The following is a 19,575-nucleotide window of genomic DNA, read 5'->3' on the forward strand; positions in this document are numbered from 1 at the left end:
TTTAATATCTGCAAGTCAATCAATGTAATACACCACATTAACAAATTGAAAGATAGAAACCATATGATTATCTCAATAGATGCAGAGAAAGCCTTTGACAAAATTCAACATCCATTTATGATAAAAAAAAAAAAACCTCCAGAAAGCAGGAATAAACGGAACATACCTCAACATAATAAAAGCTATATATGACAAACCCACAGCAAACATTATCCTCGATGGTGAAAAATTGAAAGCATTTCCCTTAAAGTCAGGAGCAAAAAAAGTGTGCCCACTTTCACCACTACTATTCAACATAGTTTTGGAAGTTTTAGTCACAACAATCAGAAAAGAAAAATAAATAAAAGGAATCCAAATTGGAAAAGAAGTAAAACTCTCACTGTTTTCAGATGACATGATCCTCTACATAGAAAACCCTAAAGACTCCACCAGAAAATTACTAGAGCTAATCAATGAATATAGGAAAGTTGCAGGATATAAAATTAACGGAGAAATCCCTTGCATTCCTGTACACTAACAATGAGAAAATAGAAAGAGAAATAAAGGAAACAATTCCATTCACCATTGCAATGAAAAAAATAAAATACTTAGGAATATATCTACCTAAAGAAACAAAAGACCTATATATAGAAAACTATAAATTACTGTTGAAAGAAATCAAAGAGGACACAAATAGATGGACAAATATACCATGTTCATGAATCAGAAGAATCAATATAATGAAAATGAGTATACTACTCAAAGCAATCTATAGATTCAATGCAATCCCTATCAAGTTACCAATGGTATTTTTCCAAAACTAGAACAAATAATTTCATAATTTTTATGGAAATACAAAAAACCTAGAGTAGCCAAAGCAATCTTGAGAAAGAAGAATGGAACTGGAGGAATCAACCTGCCTGACTTCAGGCTATACTACAAAGCTACAGTCATCAAGATAGTATGGTACTGGCATAAAGACAGAAATATAGATCAGTGGAACAAAATAGAAAGCCCAGAGATATATCCACACACCTATGGAGGACACCTTATCTTTGACAAAGGAGGCAAGAATATACAATGGAGAAAAGACAATCTCTTTAACAAGTGGTGCTAGGAAAACTGGTCAACCACTTGTAAAAGAATGAAACTAGAACACTTTCTAACACCATACACAAAAATAAACTCAAAATAGATTAAAGATCTAAATGTAAGACAGAAACTATAAAACTCCTAGAGGAAAACATAGGCAAAACACTCTCCAACATATCATAGCAGGATCCTCTATGACTCACCTCCCAGAATATTGGAAATAAAAGCAAAAATAAACAATTGGGACCTAATTAAACTTAAAAGCTTTTGCACAAAGAAGGAAACTATAAGCAAGGTGAAAAGACAGCCTTCAGAATGGGAGAAAATAATAGTAAATGAAGCAACAAAGAATTAATCTCAAAAATATACAAGCAACACTTGCAGCTCAATTCCAGAAAAATAAATGACCTAATCAAAAAATGGGCCAAAGAACTAAACAAACTAAAGAACTAAAGAAAGACTAAAGAACTAAACAGACTAAACATTTCTCCAAAGAAGACATAAAGATGGCTAACAAACACATGAAAGGATGCTCAACATCACTCATTATCAGAGAAATGCAAATCAGGAACACAATGAGATACCATCTCTCACCAGCCAGAATGGCTGCTATCCAAAAATCTCAGATCAGTTCAGTTCAGTCACTCAGTCGTGTCTGACTCTATGCGACCCCATAAACTGCAGCACACCAGGCCTCCCTGTCCATGACCAACTCCCAGAGTTCACTCAAACTCACGTCCATTGAGTCGGTGATGGCATCCAGCCATCTCATCCTCTGTCGTCCCCTTCTCCTCCTGCCCCCAATCCCTCCCAGCATCAGAGTTTTTTCCAATGAGTCAACTCTTCGCATGAGGTGGCCAAAGTACTGGAGTTTCAGCTTTAGTATCATTCCTTCCAAAGAACACCCAGGACTGATCTCCTTCAGATGGACTGGTTGGATCTCCTTGCAGTCCAAGGGACTCTCAACAGTCTTCTAAAACACCACAGTTCAACAGCATCAATTCTTTAGCACTCAGCTTTCTTCACAGTCCATCTCACATCCATACATGACCACTGGAAAAACCATAGCCTTGACCAGATGGACCTTTGTTGGCAAAGTAATGTCTTTGCTTTTCAATATGCTATCTAGGTTGGTCATACCTTTCTTTTCAAGGAGTAGGCATCTTATAATTTCATGGCGGCAGTCACCATCTGCAGTGATTTTGGAGCCCAGAAAAATATAGTCTGACACTGTTTCCCATTTCCCCATCTATTTCCCATGAAGTGATGGGACCAGATGCCATGATCTTCGTTTTTTGAATGTTGAGCTTTAAGCCAACTTTTTCACTCTCCTCTTTCACTTTCATCAAGAGGCTTTTCAGTTCATCTTCACTTTCTGCCATAAGGGTGGTGTCAACTGCATATCTGAGGTTATTGATATTTTTCCCAGCAATCTTGATTCCAGCTTGTGCTTCTTCCAGCCCAGCATTTCTCATGATGGACTTTACATAGAAGTTAAATAAGCAGGGTGACAATATACAGCCTTGACATACTCCTTTTCCAACTTGGAACCAGTCTGTTGTTCCATGTCCAGTTCTAACTGTTGCTTCCTGACCTGCATATAGGTTTCTCAAGAGACAGGTCAGGTGGTCTAGTATTTCCATCTCTTTCAGAATCTTCCACAGTTTATTGTGATCAACACAGTCAAAGGCTTTGGCATAGTCAATAAAGCAGAAATAGATGTTTTTCTGGAACTCTATCGCTTTTTCCATGATCCAGCGGATGTTGGCAATTTGATCTCTCGTTCCTCTGCCTTTTCTAAAACCAGCTTGAACATCTGCAAGTTCACAGTTCATGTGTTGCTGAAGCCTGGCTTGGAGAATTTTGAGCATTACTTTACTAGCACATGAGATGAGTGCAGTTGTGTGGCAGTTTGAGCATTCTTTGGCATTGCCTTTGTTTGGGATTGGAATGAAAACTGACCTTTTCCAGTCCTGTGGCCACTGCTGTGTTTTCCAAATTTGCTGGCATATTGAGTGCAGCACTTTCACAGCATCAGCTTTCAGGATTTGAAACAGCTCCACTGGAATTCCATCACCTCCACTAGCTTTGTTCATAGTGATGCTTTCTAAAGCCCACTTGACTTCACATTCCATGATGTCTGGCTCTAGGTGGGTGATCAGACCATCATGATTATCTGGGTCGTGAAGATCTTTTTTGTACAGTTCTTCTGTGTATTCTTGCCACCTCTTCTTAATATCTTCTCCTTCTGTTAGGTCCATACCATTTCTGTCCTTTATCTAGGAATCAGCAAACTAAAATGGACTGGAATGGGTGAATTTAACTCAGATGGCCATTATATGTACTACTGCAGGCAGTAGTAAGATAGAAGAAATGGAGTAGCCATCATGGTCAACAAAAGAGTCCAAAATGCAGTACTTGGATGCAATCTCAAAAATGACAGAATGATCTCTGTTCGTCTCCAAGGCAAACCATTCAATATCACAGTTATCCAAGTCTATGCCCCAACCAGTAATGCTGAAAAAGCTGAAGTTGAACGGTTTTATGAAGACATACAAGACCTTTTAGAACTAACTCCCAAAAAAGATGTCCTTTTCATTATAACGGACTGGAATGCAAAAGTAGGAAGTCAAGAAACACCTGGAGTAACAGGCAAATTTGGCCTTAGAATACAGGATGAAGCAGGGCAAAGGCTAATAGAGCTTTGCCAAGAGAATGCACTGGTCAAAGCAAACACCCTCTTCTAACAACACAAGAGAAGACTCTACACATGGACATCACCAGGTGGTCAACACTGAAATCAGATTGATTATATTCTTTGCAGCCAAAAATGGAGAAGCTCTATACAGTCAGCAAAAACAAGACTGGGAGCTGACTGTGGCTCAGATCATGAGTTCCTCATTGCCAAATTCAGACTTAAATTGAAGAAAGTAGGGAAAAACATTAGACCATTCATGTATGACCTAAATCAAATCCCTTATGATTATACAGTGAAGGGAGAAATAGATTTAAGGGACTAGATCTGATAGATAGTGTGCCTGATGAACTATGGAATGAGGTTCGTAACATTGTACCAGGACAGGGATCAAGACCATCCCCATGGAAAAGAAATGCAAAAAAGCAAAATGTCTGTCTGGGAGGCCTTACAAATAGCTGTGAAAAGAAGAGAAGTGAAAAGCAAAGGAGGAAAGGAAAGATATAAGCATCTGAATGCAGAGTTCCAAAGAATAGCAAGAAGAGATAAGAAAGCCTTCCTCGGTGATCAATGCAAAGAAATAGAGGAAAACAACAGAACGGGAAAGACTAGAGATCTCTTCAACTAGTACAGCCACTATAGAGAACACTGTGGAGATTCCTTAAAAAACTGGAAATAGAACTCCCTTATCACCCAGCAATCCCACTGCTGGGCATACACACCGAGGAAAGCAGAATTGAAAGAAACACGTGTACCCCAATGTTCATCACAGCACTGTTTATAGTAGCCAGGACATGGAAGCAACCTAGATGTCCATCAGCAGATGAATGGATAAGAAAGCTGTGGTACATATGCACAATGGAGTATTACTCAGCCATTAAAAAGAATACATTTGAATCAGTTCTAACGAAGTGGATGAAACTGGAGCCTATTATATAGAGTGAAATAAGCCAGAAAGAAAAACACCAATACAGTATACTAACACATATATATGGAATTTAGAAAGATGGTAACGATAATCCTGTATGTGAGACAGCAAAAGAGACACAGATGTATAGAACAGTCTTTTGGACTCTGTGGGAGAGGGAGAGAGTGGGATGATTTGGGAGAATGGCATTGAAACATGTATACTATCATATAAGAAACAAATCGCCAGTCTAGGTTCGATGCAGGATACAGGATGCTTGGGGCTGGTGCACTGGGATGACCCAGAGAGATGGTATGGAGAGGGAGGTGGGAGGAGGGTTCAGGATTGGGAACACATGTACACCCGTGGTGGATTCATGTTGATGTTTGGAAAAACCAATACAGTATTGTAAAGTAAAATAAAAATATATATAAAATAAAAATAAATAAATAAATAAAAACATATCAATATGCTTTAAACTAAAAAAAGAAAAAAAAAAAGAAAAAAGAAAATTAGATACCAAGGGGACATTTCATGCAAAGATGGGCTCAATAAAAGACAGAAATCCAAAAGTCTACAAACTATAAATGCTTGAGAGGGTATGGAGAAAAGGGAACCCTCTTACACTGTTTGTGGGAATGCAAACTAGTACAGCCACTATGGAGAACAGTGTGGAGATCCCTTAAAAAACTGGAAATAGAATTGCCACGTGATCTAGCAATCCCACTGTTGGGCATACACACTGAGGAAACCAGAATTGAAAGAGACACGTGTACCCCAATGTTCATCACGGCACTGTTTATAATAGCCAGGATGTGCAAGCAACCTAGATGTCCATCGGCAGACAGATGGCTAAGAAAGCTGTGGTACATATTCACAATGGCATAATACTCAGTCATTAAAAAGAATATATTTGAATCAGTTCTAATTCAGTGGATTAAATCGGAGCCTATTATACAGAGTGAAGTCAGAAAGAGAGACACCAATACAGTATACTAACACATATATATGGAATTTAGAAAGATGGTAATGATAACCCTATATGCAAGACAACAAAAAAGACACAGATGTATAGAAGAGTCTTTTGGACTCTGTGGGAGAAGGCGAGGGTGGGATGATTTGAGAGAATAGCATTGAAACATGTATATTATATGTGAAACAGATCGCCAGTCCAGGTTTGATGCACGAGACAGGGTGCTCAATGCTGGCACACTGGGATGACCTGGAGGAATGGAATGGGGAGGGAGGTGGGAGGGGGGTTCATGATGGGGAACACATGTACACCAATGGCTGATTCATGTCAATGTATGGCAAAAACCACTACAGCATTGTAATTAGCCTCCAATTAAAATAAATTTTTAAAAATTAAAAATTATAAAAAATTAAAAATGAGAATGCTGCAAATATAAAAATAAAAAGAATTTTTGCATCTTTGTTTACAGGAGGTATGGGTATATAGTTTTCTTTTCTTGTAAATGTTTTTGCCTGATTTTAGTACTAGAGGAATGTTGTCCTCATTGAATGAGTTAGGAAGCATTTCCTCATCTTCTATTCTCTGAAAGATTGCAAAGACTTGGTATTATTTTTTCCTTAAATTTTTGGTAGAATTCACTAGTAAACTTTACATGCCTCCTGAGAAATCTGTATGTAGGTCAAGAAGCAACAGTTAGAACTGGACATGGAACAACAGACTTGTTCCAAACTGGGAAAGGGATATGTCAAAACTGTATATTGTCATCTTGCTTATTTAACTTCTATGCGGAGTACATCACGCAAAATGCTAGACTGGATGAAGCACCAGCTGGAATCAGGATTGCAGAGAGAAATATCAATAACCTCTGGTACACAGATGACACCATCCTTATGGCAGAAAGCGAAGAAGAACTAAAGAGCCTTTTGATGAAAGTGAAAGAGGACAGTGAAAAAGCTGGCTTAAAACTCAACATTCAAAAAACTAAGATGAAGGCATCCAGTCCCATCACTCATGGCAAATAGATATGGAAACAGTGGCAGACTTTATTTTCTTGGGCTCCAAAATCACTGCAGATGGTGACCGCAGCCATGAAATGAAAAGACGTTTGCTCCTTGGAAGAAAAGTTATGACCAACCTAGACAGCATATTAAAAAGCAGAGATGTTATTTTGCCAACAAAGGTCAATCTAGTCAAAGCTATGGTTTTTTGAGTAGTCATGTACGGATGTGAGTTGGACTATAAAGAAAGCTGAGCACCAAAGAATTGCTTTTGAACTGTGGTGTTGGAGAAGTCTCTTGAAAGTCCCTTGGACTACAAGGAGATCCAACCAGTCAATCCTAAAGGAAATCAGTCCTGAATATCCATTGGAAGGACTGATGCTGAAGCTGAAACTCCAATACTTTGGCCACCTGATGCGAAGAACTGACTCATGGGAAAAGACACTGTTCTGACAGAACAGTGGCTCAGGCACTCAGACTTTTGTCCTGTCGTTGTCATACTGTCATTGAAACACATGACGTTTAATGCATGGAAGTAAAAGAATGGATGAAAAATTATTCATTGGGTTTTCAAAATAGAATTAATATGCATTATTTCCACCTACATTCCATTGGCAAAATCTTAATAAATGTGGAGCTTAAGAAAGTCCAGATATTTCTTAACATGTGGTATAACATGCTATAATCTTGGAATTCTAGTCCAAAAAGAACCAAGGTCTGCTAAGGGAGAAACTATTTTTATGGAAAGCCTAACAGAAACATAATTGTTTGCAACAAATTGTATTTCTTTAAATCTTTTTATGATGAATCCTTTTGTTTATGGAATTAAACCTTATGAATTATTACATATGTTAATTCAATGAAGTGTTACATTTTTATAGAAAACTTATCACTGAGTAATAACATAAACCTTCATTTGTGACTTGGATGGTTACACCCAGATTCAGGAGGCCAAGAGGTCCTAGATCTCATTAGGTACCACCACTAACTTATCAATTCTCCAGTTCCAAGGAGGGCTGAAACAACCTTACTTGGGTTTGTTCTGCACACCCAGAAAAGAACACATAGGAGAACTGATGTGGTAACTCTGAGTTCAATGTCCAGATTGCTTGGGTTCATAACCCAGCTCAGTTGCTTGCTGGCTAGAGACCTTGAGCAGATGACCTCATCTATCGATCCTCTGGGCTTCCCTGATAGCTCAGTTCGTAAAGAATCCACCTGCAATGTAAGAGACACCAGTTTGATTCCTGGGTCAGGAAGATCTGCTGGAGAAGGGATAAGTTACCCACTCCAGTTTTCTTGGGCTTCCCTTGTGGCTCAGCTGGTAAAGAATCTACCTGTAATGCAGGAGACCTGGGTCAATCCCTGGATTAGGAAGATCCCCTGGAGACGGGAAAGGCTACCCACTCCAGTATTCTGACCCGGAGATTTCCATGGACTGTATAGTCCATGGGGTCACAGAGTCAGACATGACTGAGCAACCTTCACTTCACTTTACTCAGTCCTCTATCTCATAATCTGTGAAATGGGTTATTCACAGTACCTAATTCATAAAGTCATTGTGAAGATTAAATGAATTATCTAATGTTATAGGCATTAGCTAACATTATTACTATTATTTGGCACAAAACAATGAAGATTTTTTTTTTAAGAAAAAGGACGAATATGTTTATTTCTTCTCTATCCATTCAGAATATATTTTGACCCTGTAGCATTACTGATTTAGCATTTTGGTTAAGTAGTGCATTACACAGCATTTGATGGTGAAAAGAGCCATACTTTTTATTTCTATGACTAGGAATGTATGGTGAACAGTCAGAATGTGGTAACACTATGTGAGATAAAAGGTCCAGATAAAAGGCAATTCCATTTGGTGCGGGCAAGGCCCACACTTCATTTAGCAGTGTACTTCTTATATATCTCCAGGAACTCAGTCACATCTTCAGGAGATCCCAAGATGATGGGCACCTTCTGATGGATGTCAGTGGGAACAATGTCCAGCACAGCTTCCTTCCCAGTGGTAGCCATTCCTCCTGCCTTCTCTATGACATAGGCCATGGGGTTACACTCATACAGTAGTCTCAGCTGGAAAACAAGAGCAGCATCCTCACACCAGAACATATTACACAGAAAAGAGACTTGTTCCATAGCAAAGTAGTGCAGAGCCGATCCAAGGTAACTGATACTTTCCCTTACCTTCCATGAGGTTGTAAAAGATCCACCATGAGGTTGTGTGTTAAGACTGAATGGTTAATTTAATCATTTGGTTAAGTTAAGCCATCCATCAAGAGCCAGCAATAGATTGCCTGATGCATGTGAGGCAGACCACCTGGACTCAGGACTGAATGACATTTTGGCAGAACCGATGGTTCCCTTCTCTTTATAGCCCAGAGACTGGACCTAATGAGTGATTCTGTGTGTTTTGGATGGACCTTTGCCTATTCTAAAAGCATTTAAAGTCCATGGCAGTGTCTGGCTGCAGACATCTGGAAAGCAGACAGGCTCCTCCAAACAGTATAATATTGTTTGCAACTCTGTACACATTCCTTTTACAATTCTCCTAAGGCTCGAGGGTTGGGATTTAGTATGCTATACATCTTGGCATTTACTTTTAAATACTAACTTTTTTATTGTATGCATTTTCATGCAGTCTGCCTACTGAGTAGACAGCTTTTTGCAGGTGTTTCCTGACTCTATTTCCATACAGGTGTTAGGGTCAGATCTCCAAAGCTGAAAATAAAAAGGGGGGAGGAACCCCAATATTTACATAAAGGAACAATTTTTTGAGGCATTAGAGAAAAGTGCTATAAAGCAGGCTAATCACATAGGTTGGGATGTCACAGGGGGCTATGATAAGAGTGGTGTTTTAAGTAAATAAGAACATCCTTGGTGAACTGGACACCACATGCCATAAACAGAGATCTGATCATATCTGAAATACATCAATTTATAACTATCTGATGGGGATCGTTGTTCCTTCTCTCATATTAAAAAAAGGGGGGGGGACAAAAGGACACTCCTTGAGAAGCAAACACTGACCCTCTGTGTAGGAGAAAAGTGGGGCATCCTTTCATTAGCATGAGCAAGCACAGCCCATCCCATGGCTTCCAGGAAGCCTGTAGGCATGAGACCAATGCATCAGTAACAGCTCACCTGAAAGCTCTAGGTGTCCCCAGAGATTCTTTCCTTCCATAGAAAGGTATCATTTTCCAAGCAGCAAATGTCAGCTCACTAAGTTATTTCAATTTTTTGCCTTTTGAAAAAGCAATCAAAGAAAACCTCTGTGTGGGATACATATGTGATTTGCTGCCTTGGTAATGAGGTTGGACTGTTTCATTTCACTTTATGAATGGAATTCATTTTGTCCAAGCCAAACCACATACCCACTGGAAGCATTAAGCACTTTCAGTCCCCTCCGACCATAACATCTTTACTTATCTTTAGCAACAGAAGGGCTCTCGAGAGATCATTTTTACCTGATACCACCTGACATTAACCAGGACAGCCTTTAATCTAGAAAAGAATATGCCATATACATCCTTTGCAACCTACTGCAGAGCATAACAGCTTCCGTGATCCTTCTTTCTTCCTCAGTCAAATCCCCTGGGCTGCAAATGAAATCGACTGCTGCTCCACCACTCTTCGGGGATTTATTTACCTTTCCACTGGGGCTTTTCTTGTTAGCTGGATACATAAAGATCCCTCCATAGACTAGGGTGCGGTGTACATCAGCTACCATGGAGCCCACATACCTGGAGCCATAGGGGGCTGAGTTGTCCTATAAGGTGAAGACCAGCAATAATTAGGGTTATAGAAAAGAGAGTTTTCTTTCTGTCCTCTATGCTTATTCGATTCAGCAATCAAACAGAGCACCTTTTTTGAGGTGTGTATTTAGTGATGAAAATCTGTTCCCAAGAAGCAGAAAATGGGAATAATGGAGACAGCCTCTTACATCTCATAGTAGCTCAGCTTACCCAAGGAGGCCCCTGAGGAGAATGGGGCAGATTCGGGCTCTGGGGTGGGGCAGGCATTTAGCAGGATCTGGCAGGAAGAAGGATTCTGTGGAGCTGAGCAGCAGGGACAAGGGTGAGGTTTGCATCTCACAGGAGCAGGAACTGCTCAGGCAAAGGAGAAGCTGTCTGCCTTGGGCCCGGGGAGAAGCCTGGTGCCGCTGGGGCAGAAGGCATCTCTAGGGAGAGGTGGAAGGAGAGATGATAAAGCTGGAGAGAGAGCCTGGAAGTCAGCTCCAAGGGCCCCAAGTGCCATACTAATAGCATTTGGGCTTTGTCCACAGAACACAGCAGCCTCTAGTGGTGTCAAGCTAGAATAGGACAAAATTGGATTTTCCCACATAGGACCAGCCATTTCTTCTCTTCGTTTTCAGTGATTTGTAACCTCTTCAGAGAGCTACCACAATAGATGCTTAATCTAGAGATGACACAGAAATCCATCCAGTGCTGCGGGGCTGGGGCCTGGGGTGCAAGAATCACGTTTGTACCAACTGAGATCACGGACCCCAGAAGTGAACGTGTTTTATTGCCACAACGTCATTCACCTGGCTGACATGATCATCCTGATTTTCTTCGGTCAAGAGAAAGTGACAAATGGGTGGTGTCCCAGGACGGGGTTTCCAGTCCCCAGTACCTGAGTGGGAACTTAACCATAGGGGTCAGTGCACAGTGGAGTCCACTTACTTCCACCCCATCCCCCACCTTTCCTCTCCAGGGTAAATCATGAATCAACACATTTCTGAAAGCTCAGGGACCATCTCCTCACTTACTGGGGGGAACTTCTTCCTCTGGACATATTCGGTGAGGGCAGGATCAAAGTCCTTCGCATAGCCCTCATTGAGGCTGTAGATGCTCCCTTTCTTTTTGATCTTCACATCCCTGTCCACCAAAATGAACTCTCCAATGGCCTGTGAAACAGAAAGGAAAGTGAAGAGGTGAAGATGTCTCCTCCAGGCTTACAGTAGAGGGTCACAGATCAGGTTGGGGGAATGGGGGGCTCAAGGCCTGAGGTCACGCCTGTGCTTCAGTACATGCTTCAGTACAAAGAGCTTGGATTTTGTTTTTTCAACTGAAGTGTAATTGACATAAGATTATGTTAGTCTCAGGTATACAACATAACGCTTCCATATTTGTGTATGTTGTGAAATGATTTACCAGCAAGAGAAATCCCTGGCCTGGGACAGGTGTGCCTTTGGGAAAAAAAGAAAAAGATGAGACTAGAGCTAGGATATCAGGAGAAGAGATGGGCACCCAGTGTTCATGGCTGCTCTTATCTTCACTTTCCGGTTTTTGTTTCTGACTTGATGTCATTTTCCCCAAGTACCCTGAGTTTACCACATGTATAACTTCCAATGCCTTTGCTCACTGATCTGAAGACTATTTCTCGGAACTCAAGCTTACGCAAAGTCCCAGCACTAAGACAACGCCTTGAGGGCTTAGATTCTTCAATGTTAATGTGAAGTTGCTTCAGTCAACTGACTGAGATTCAGTCAACTGACTGAGATTCTGTGGACTGTAGCCTGCCAGGCTCCTCTGTCCATAGGGTTCTCCAAGCAAGAATACTGGAGTGGGTTGCCATTTGGGAGATTTGAATTTGGGAAAACAGTCTCACATCACTACTGGAGCTCTGGACTGTTTGGGGCTTCTCCATGTCCCTGATAAGAGAGTGATTGAGGCTCTACCCATCTGAGAAGGAAGTTGCTCCAGAGACAGGCAAATTAAGAAGGGAGGCCCTCCCATGGACACATCTCTCCCTAGCCACTTATTCCCATAGCAAAGCTTGGTTCCTGCCAATATGGAGCACATTGGAACTAGAGAGGAAGGGACGGGGGGAGAGAGGAGTGTAGGGAGAGAAAAGAGATGAGAATTAACAGTGGTCACTGAAAGGTACCATTGTGGGTGATTTCTTTTTTTTTTTTTTTTCCCTCCTTTATGAGTTTTTTGGTGAAAGTCTAGAAAATGAAGCCACTGCACAAGTGCTCATGACGCCGTGCTTCACAGGCACCTCACCCTGGTACCTGGCCAAAGCATCCTACCCATGGAGGGGTGAGTCTCTTGTACATGAAGAAAAGAGACTGAAAAGCCTTTCTTATTTTAAAGCTTGCTAGAGAGGCACATAAAGCTGTTGCAGTCTTTTTAGCAGAAACTGTCAGCCAAAATGAAATGATTAGAGGCTCGCCCCGCCCCCAACCCCCACTCCGCAGGCATGGGGAACAGAGGCTTTGTCAGCAATGGGGAGGGCACCCAGCAGGAAGGAGGGCAGCCAGCCTGCACAGTTCTTCCAAACACTGAGTGCCCACTAGGCATGAGGACAGCAAGAGACTATGAAACACACAGAAACTTACTCCCGGACAGAACATCTGCAATCTTGAAACAAGAAGAGATTTAATGTTTCCATCAGTCAAAGGTAATAGAGAAGTCACCAGAAGAATGTCTGGGGAAGAGGTAAATGCCCAGCAAGAGGATAAATTCACAAACATCAGTGATTTCGGAAACCAATCCCTGGGGTCAGTGTGAACTTTGCTCTGGGTCTGCCACTGTTTTCCCCTGAAATAACGTCCTTTGGAGGCTTGAACTAGTGCCATTTCCCTACCTTTGTTTATTTGTTAAGTACCAGTATACCAAGGAGCCAAAGTCCAGTTGTGCAACAGTACAGAGGACAAAGGCAGCCTGCGTTCCAATTTCTACGACCTGCCACCCACACACCCTGAGGCCCCCCCACCAGCAGCCTGCTCCTCATAGGATTCCAGTAGGTAATGGTACCTAGTGTTCAGTTTGTCAGCAAAATGCACCAAATAAATAAAGTGCTTCATTAAATGTTATCTGAGGACATTTCTAAAACTGAAAGGTTATTTACAAACGCAATTCTTTTTCCCTTGGGACACTTGACCAAAGGCATACCTACTGAAGATGATTCTATGGAGTCCATATCAAAGGTGGGTTTAATTGGGCAAAGTGTTTAAAGAGAGTTCTTTGCCTGGTTTATCTGCTCTGTTAAAACTGTCATCTAACAGAGTAAATAAACAACCTTAATTAATAGACATATGGAAGAAATTATCCTCAAATTAAAATTGCTAATGAATATTTTTCATGACACCTTGGGCTCCTCTTCATGAGGGAGTTTCCTCTATAAGGTAGACTAAGAAATTATCTTCATTTCCTTATTTCCACTTCCTCGAGCTCATCAAAGTCTTTCAAAACCACAAGGGTTCACTGAAGGTTTGCATGCACTGAAGCTTGCATTTCATTTGATGTTGCAATGCACATCAAATGAATCTGGGAGCTAATTTTGAAGAAATGAGGCAGTCTACTGCTTCAGCTGGGACACCCATTCACCTCAGGAAAATAAACTGGTAATGGAGAGAGTGGGTGGCAAACAGACCATCTATGGGCCCCATCTGGTCTATAAACGTGCTTTAGTTGGCTAGCACAGTGTTTTACACATCCAGAAGCCTAACATTTTCTAAAAATCCAGTGATTCTTGAAACACTGGAAGCCGTGGAAGAGTGAGCCGCTATTCCCAAGGAGTAACCACCACTGTACCTCCCCAGTTCCCTGCCACCCCCCACTGCCCATCACAGCACCCGCCATCCTGCCCCAGCACACTCCACTCATTTGTGTGGCCTGCCCAGCCCAGCAGGCATCTGAGTCAGCTCAGTAATGTCCACCCTAAAGAATTCATTGTGAAACCGAGACTCCCTCTTGTGCTCTGGACAGACACCATTTGTCACCTCAGATGTACACATATGGTCCATCCATCTCTCTACCCTGCTTCCCCACCTCATCATCTCTGTCCCTCCATGGGCCTCATCTTCCACCTTTAGGAACTGACTCCCACTGCCACACACACAACAGACACTCACAGCCACCAGCCAAGCACCTAACTTCGCCCCCCACTCTGGGATCTCTCACCGGGTCCAGCATGAAGCAGTTGACTCCATTCACCATGGCCAGGACCAACATGGTGGCACTGCCATAGAGCGCATAGCCAGCAGCCACTAGGTTCCGGCCTGGCTGCAGAGCGTCCTTCTCAGAAGGGTCGTCTTTCGAAATCTAGGACAAGAAAGAAAACAAAACACATTCTTGTTTTGTTCTGTTTTGTGGTTCTTTTTGCAGTTCCTCCCTTAGCAAGATGCATTATCAAGGTGCTCTCCTAATGAAATAGGGCATCTTCCTGGATGGGGGGTGGGCGGGGGCACGGAGGAGCACTTCCTCCACACACCAGTCATATCCTGATTATATTACCACAGCGACCTTCCAACCAAAACCCAAATTTCCTGCATCTGGATCCATCGTTCCAATCTGAGTCCTCCTTCAATCTTACTAATTTGATATTCCCCATTTCTCCATTATCACTCTCAAAAAAAGAGCATGCCTCCATGCCAGCGCCCACTAATTTAATCTTATTACAGGCATCAATGTCTTTCCCTTGCCTACTCTATCTTTATTTAAACAAATTAAAACTGGGCTGCACGGCTACCAGTCTGGCGAGGAAATCAATTTCCTGAGCTCCTGCCAGTTGTGGCACATACTCCAGTGAGCAACATGCTCCATAGTCACACAAAGAAATTCTCAGAAATACAGACACTATCTCTCCAGGGCCATTACCATGCAGAACAATGCTCTCCATGTTTTTAACCATGACTCACAGTAAAAAATACATTTTATATCACAAACCAGTACCAATACAAGTACAAAAATTTAACAAAACAATACTTACACTTAGAACATCACATCTACTCTAACCTCCTTTGTTTTTCATTAAAAACACAGCCCACTGGGTCAATGCCTCAGTTTGTTCCCTAATACTAAGGAAGGGAACAACTTAAGGGCATGGCTCCTAAGCAGTAGCCACTAATAATTATCTTCTTAACAACTGGCCTTTATGGTCCTCAAAACAGCCTCAAACAAATCTTTCTGCTTGAAAACTCTCTACTTGAATTTAAACAGAAATGAAAATGAGCAGTTTCTGCCAATTTCATTTATTCCTTCCCCAACCACAGATTCTAGGGCCTGAGAATAAATAAGGGAACTCACATCATGATACTGGAGATGGAGGTCACCTCAGCAAACACATTCCTGGTAATTTTTCCTATAACTTTTGAATGTGTGACCCAGAGTCCATGTACCTCAGAATCACTTGAGATGTTTATTTAAAATGCAATTCTGGGCCTGTGACCTTTACTAAGTCAGATTTTCTAAAGCGGGCCCTGGGAATCCGCATTTTACCATGCACCATAGGTGACTCTCGCACTGAAGCTTAAGAACTACTCATGTAAAAGGAAGAGTCACAAAAAATCACCTCTTTCCTTTTTTTTTCTCGTATCTCCAAGCTTTGTGTTTAATAGTTTTCATCTAGATGGTTGGTTGGTTTCTTGGCTGGTTGGCTTGGGCCAAGTTATTTGATTTAGTTTGGTCTGTATTCACAGGGTAGTACAGTGCAGCTAAACACAGTATTAAATATTTGAGTTGTTTCCTCAAACTCCAAATTTTACAAGTGCACAACCTTGAAAGAGAAATTGACTTCCTTCAAAACCAGGGATATAATGGGAAGAACACAGGTGGGCTCTAAACATCTCCTCTATCATAACTACTTAACCCTGCAAGTGCAGCACAAAATAGAACAAAGTCAGTATGTAAACAGATAAGCTGACTGGAAGCCCCTGGAGGCTTAGAGTAGTCACGTTCTACCAAGTCCCTCAGAAAGTCACCTCATCCAGAATCATCCATGACTGCCTGTGGCACAAGAAAGAACAAGCTTGTATTTCCCAGATGGTCCATTGGTTAAGAATCTGTCTGCCAATGAAGGGGCTATGGGTTCAATTCGGGAAGAGTCCATATGCCTCAGAGCAACTAAGCCCATGTGCAACAATAAGAGAAATCACAGCAATGAGAAGAAAAAGCACCACAACCAGAGAGTAGCCTCTACTTGCTGCAACTAGAGAAAGCCCTCTTGCAACAGTGAAGACTCAGCACATTTAAAAACTTAAAAAAAAAATTTTTTTTTTAAAGAATTAACTACTTTTCCCTGAAATACTGTCACCAAATGATCTTAACCCTTCAACTTCCTTGCGTGGAATAAGAAATGGTAACATTATCTAGTGATGCTTTAAGGGCCACTTGACTTCACATTCCAGGATGTCTTGCTCTAGGTGAGTGATCACACCATCATGATTATTTGGGTGGTGAAGATCTTTCTTGTACAGTTCTTCTGTGTATTCTTGCCACCTCTTCTTAATATCTTCTGCGTCTGTTAGGTCCATACAATTTCTGTCCTTTATCGAGCCCATCTTTGCATGAAATATTCCCTTGGTATAGTGGAGGTGAAGGAATTCCAGCTGAGCTATTTAAAATCCTGAAAGATGATGCTGTGAAAGTGCTGCACTCAATATGCCAGCAAATTTGGAAAACACAGCAGTGGCCACAGGACTGGAAAAGTCAGTTTTCATCCCAATCCCAAAGAAAAGCAATGCCAAAGAATGCTCAAACTACCACACAATTGCACTCATTTCACATGCTAGTAAAGTAACGCTCAAAATTCTCCAAACCAGGCTTCAGCAATACGTGAACCGTGAACTTCCAGATGTTCAAGCTGGTTTTAGAAAAAGCAGAGGAACCAGAGATCAAATTGCCAACATCCGCTGGATCATGGAAAAAGCAAGGGAGTTCCAGGAAAACATCTATTTCTGCTTTATTGACTATGCCAAAGCCTTTGACTGTGTGGATCACAATAAACTGTGGAAAATTCTGAAAGAGATGGGCATACCAGATCACCTGACCTGCCTCTTGAGAAATCTGTATGCAGGTCAGGAAGCAACAGTTAGAACTGGACATGGAACAACAGACTGGTTCCAAATAAGAAAAGGAGTATGTCAAGGCTGTATATTGTCACCCTGCTTATTTAACTTACGTGCAGAGTACATCATGAGAAACGGTGGGCTGGAAGAAGCACAAGCTGGAATCAAGATTGCCAGGAGAAATAACAATCACCTCAGATATGCAGATGACACCATCCTTATGACAGAAAGTGAAGAGGAACTCAAAAGCCTCTTGATGAAAGTGAAAGAGGAGAGTGAAAACGTTGGCTTAAAGCTCAACATTCAGAAAACTAAGATCATGGCATCTGGTCCCATCACTTCATGGGAAATAGATAGGAAAACAGTGGAAACAGTGGCTGACTTTATTTTTCTGGGCTCCAAAATTACTGCAGATGGTGATTGCAGCCATGAAATTAAAAGACACTTACTCCTTGGAAGGAAAGTTATGACCAACCTAGACAGTATATTAAAAAGTGAGACATTACTTTGCCAACAAAGTCTGTCAAGTCAAGGCTATGGTTTTTCCAGTGGTCATGTCTGGATATGAGAGTTGGACTGTGAAGAAAGCTGAGCGCCAAAGAATGGGTGCTTTTGAAGTGTGGTGTTGGAGAAGACTCTTGAGAGTCCCTTGAACTGCAAGGAGATCCAACCAGTCCATCCTAAAGGAGATCAGTCCTGGGTGTTCTTTGGAAGGACTGATGCTAAAGCTGAAACTCCAATACTTTGGCCACCTCATGTGAAGAGTTGACTCACTGGAAAAGACTCTGATGCTGGGAAGGATTGGGGGCAGGAGGAGAAGGGCACGACAGAGGATGAGATGGCTGGATGGCATCACTGACTCGATGGACATGAATTTGAGTGAACTCCAGGAGTTGGTGGTGGACAGGGAGGCCTGGTGTGCTGTGATTGATGGAATTGCAAAGAGTCGGACACAACTGAGCAACTGAACTGAATTGAACATTTTCTATGATCCATATGCTCAAAAGAAATACAAAGTAATTCCACCTAGTCATGGAGGTGGAGGAACTTTTTTCTAGCCCAAACCCCTTTCTAATGCCCAACCTCCTCCAAACCCCCAGCAAAGAATGCCTTTGTTCAAAAAGAACCTATTACAGTCTCATGTGGATGCTCACAGACCAATGTGCATAAAGCTTGGCAAAAATTAGAAAGCCTCGGACCCTACCTTTTTCTGCTTATCATAGGCCACCACCCTCTGCAGGTATTGCTTTGTTTTAACCCATGCTACTCCATATAGAGCATAAAAGACACCATGGATTCTGGAGACTTGAGGTGGTGGAGGAGAATGTCAGGCACAAGTAGTGTGGGGCTGTCATGTCAACAGTCTTCCCACAGAGGGACAACCCAACCCTCCCTAGAAGTTTTCACAGGGCATTTGGCAGCATCTCCAGTAACTCAGCCAATATTACTCACTACTGTACCAACCTAGTGCACAAAAAATATATATATAAAATGAGGTCCCTGCTCTCAGGGGGTATATAATCTGGAGTGAACATCAGCTGATTTTGCCTGGCCAGCATGCTTCACTCTTCTGCTGACAACTGAACTTTAATCTTCCTTAAGATACCATCCCCCTCACTGTTAGCTCCAATGGTGGGCACATGACCCTGACTTGACCAGTCAGATCATTGCATGCCTAAGGCCACAGTGACTGCTTGAGAGATGGACTCATGACTTAAGTCAAGCCAAGCAGGGCTGATGAGGTGAAATCCCTGTTGAAATTGCTGGACAAGAGTTTTCCATCTTCTTTTACTTATCTATTTATCTTTCGGCTGGGATGGGTCTTCATTGCCGCATGCGGGCTTTCTCTAGTTGCAACAAGTGGAGGCTGTTCTCCCTTTGTGGTGCATGGGCTTCTCATTGCAGTGGCTTCTCTTGTTGAGGAGCACAGGCTCTAGGTGCACGGGCTTCAGTAGCTGCAGCATGTAGGTTCAGTGCAGTGGGCTCTAGGGCATCCGAGCTCTAGAGTGCAGGCTTAGTAGTTGCGGCACGTGGGCTTAGTTGCCCTGTACATGTGAAATCTTCCGGGTCCAGGGATAGAACCCATGTCCCCTGCACTGGCAGGTGAATTCTTAACCACTGGAC

At 41.9% G+C, this 19,575-nt stretch overlaps 1 protein-coding gene across 1 annotated transcript in view; it reads right to left on the reverse strand.

Annotated features, from left to right (window-relative positions):
- The window catches only part of FBP1 (fructose-bisphosphatase 1), a 31,235-nt gene continuing 20,060 nt past the window's right edge, over nucleotides 8,401–19,575 (reverse strand). Inside the window, exons 4-7 of the mRNA XM_005684138.3 lie at nucleotides 14,567–14,707; nucleotides 11,425–11,562; nucleotides 10,303–10,422; nucleotides 8,401–8,729 (exon numbers count right to left, since the gene is read on the reverse strand). Of these exons, the coding sequence (XP_005684195.1) occupies nucleotides 8,538–8,729; nucleotides 10,303–10,422; nucleotides 11,425–11,562; nucleotides 14,567–14,707 (591 nt within the window). The 3' untranslated portion in view covers nucleotides 8,401–8,537. The remainder of the gene's footprint in view (nucleotides 8,730–10,302; nucleotides 10,423–11,424; nucleotides 11,563–14,566; nucleotides 14,708–19,575) is intronic.

The sequence above is a fragment of the Capra hircus genome, chromosome 8, assembly GCF_001704415.2.
Source record: "Capra hircus breed San Clemente chromosome 8, ASM170441v1, whole genome shotgun sequence".
NCBI classification, from domain to species: domain Eukaryota; kingdom Metazoa; phylum Chordata; class Mammalia; order Artiodactyla; family Bovidae; genus Capra; species Capra hircus.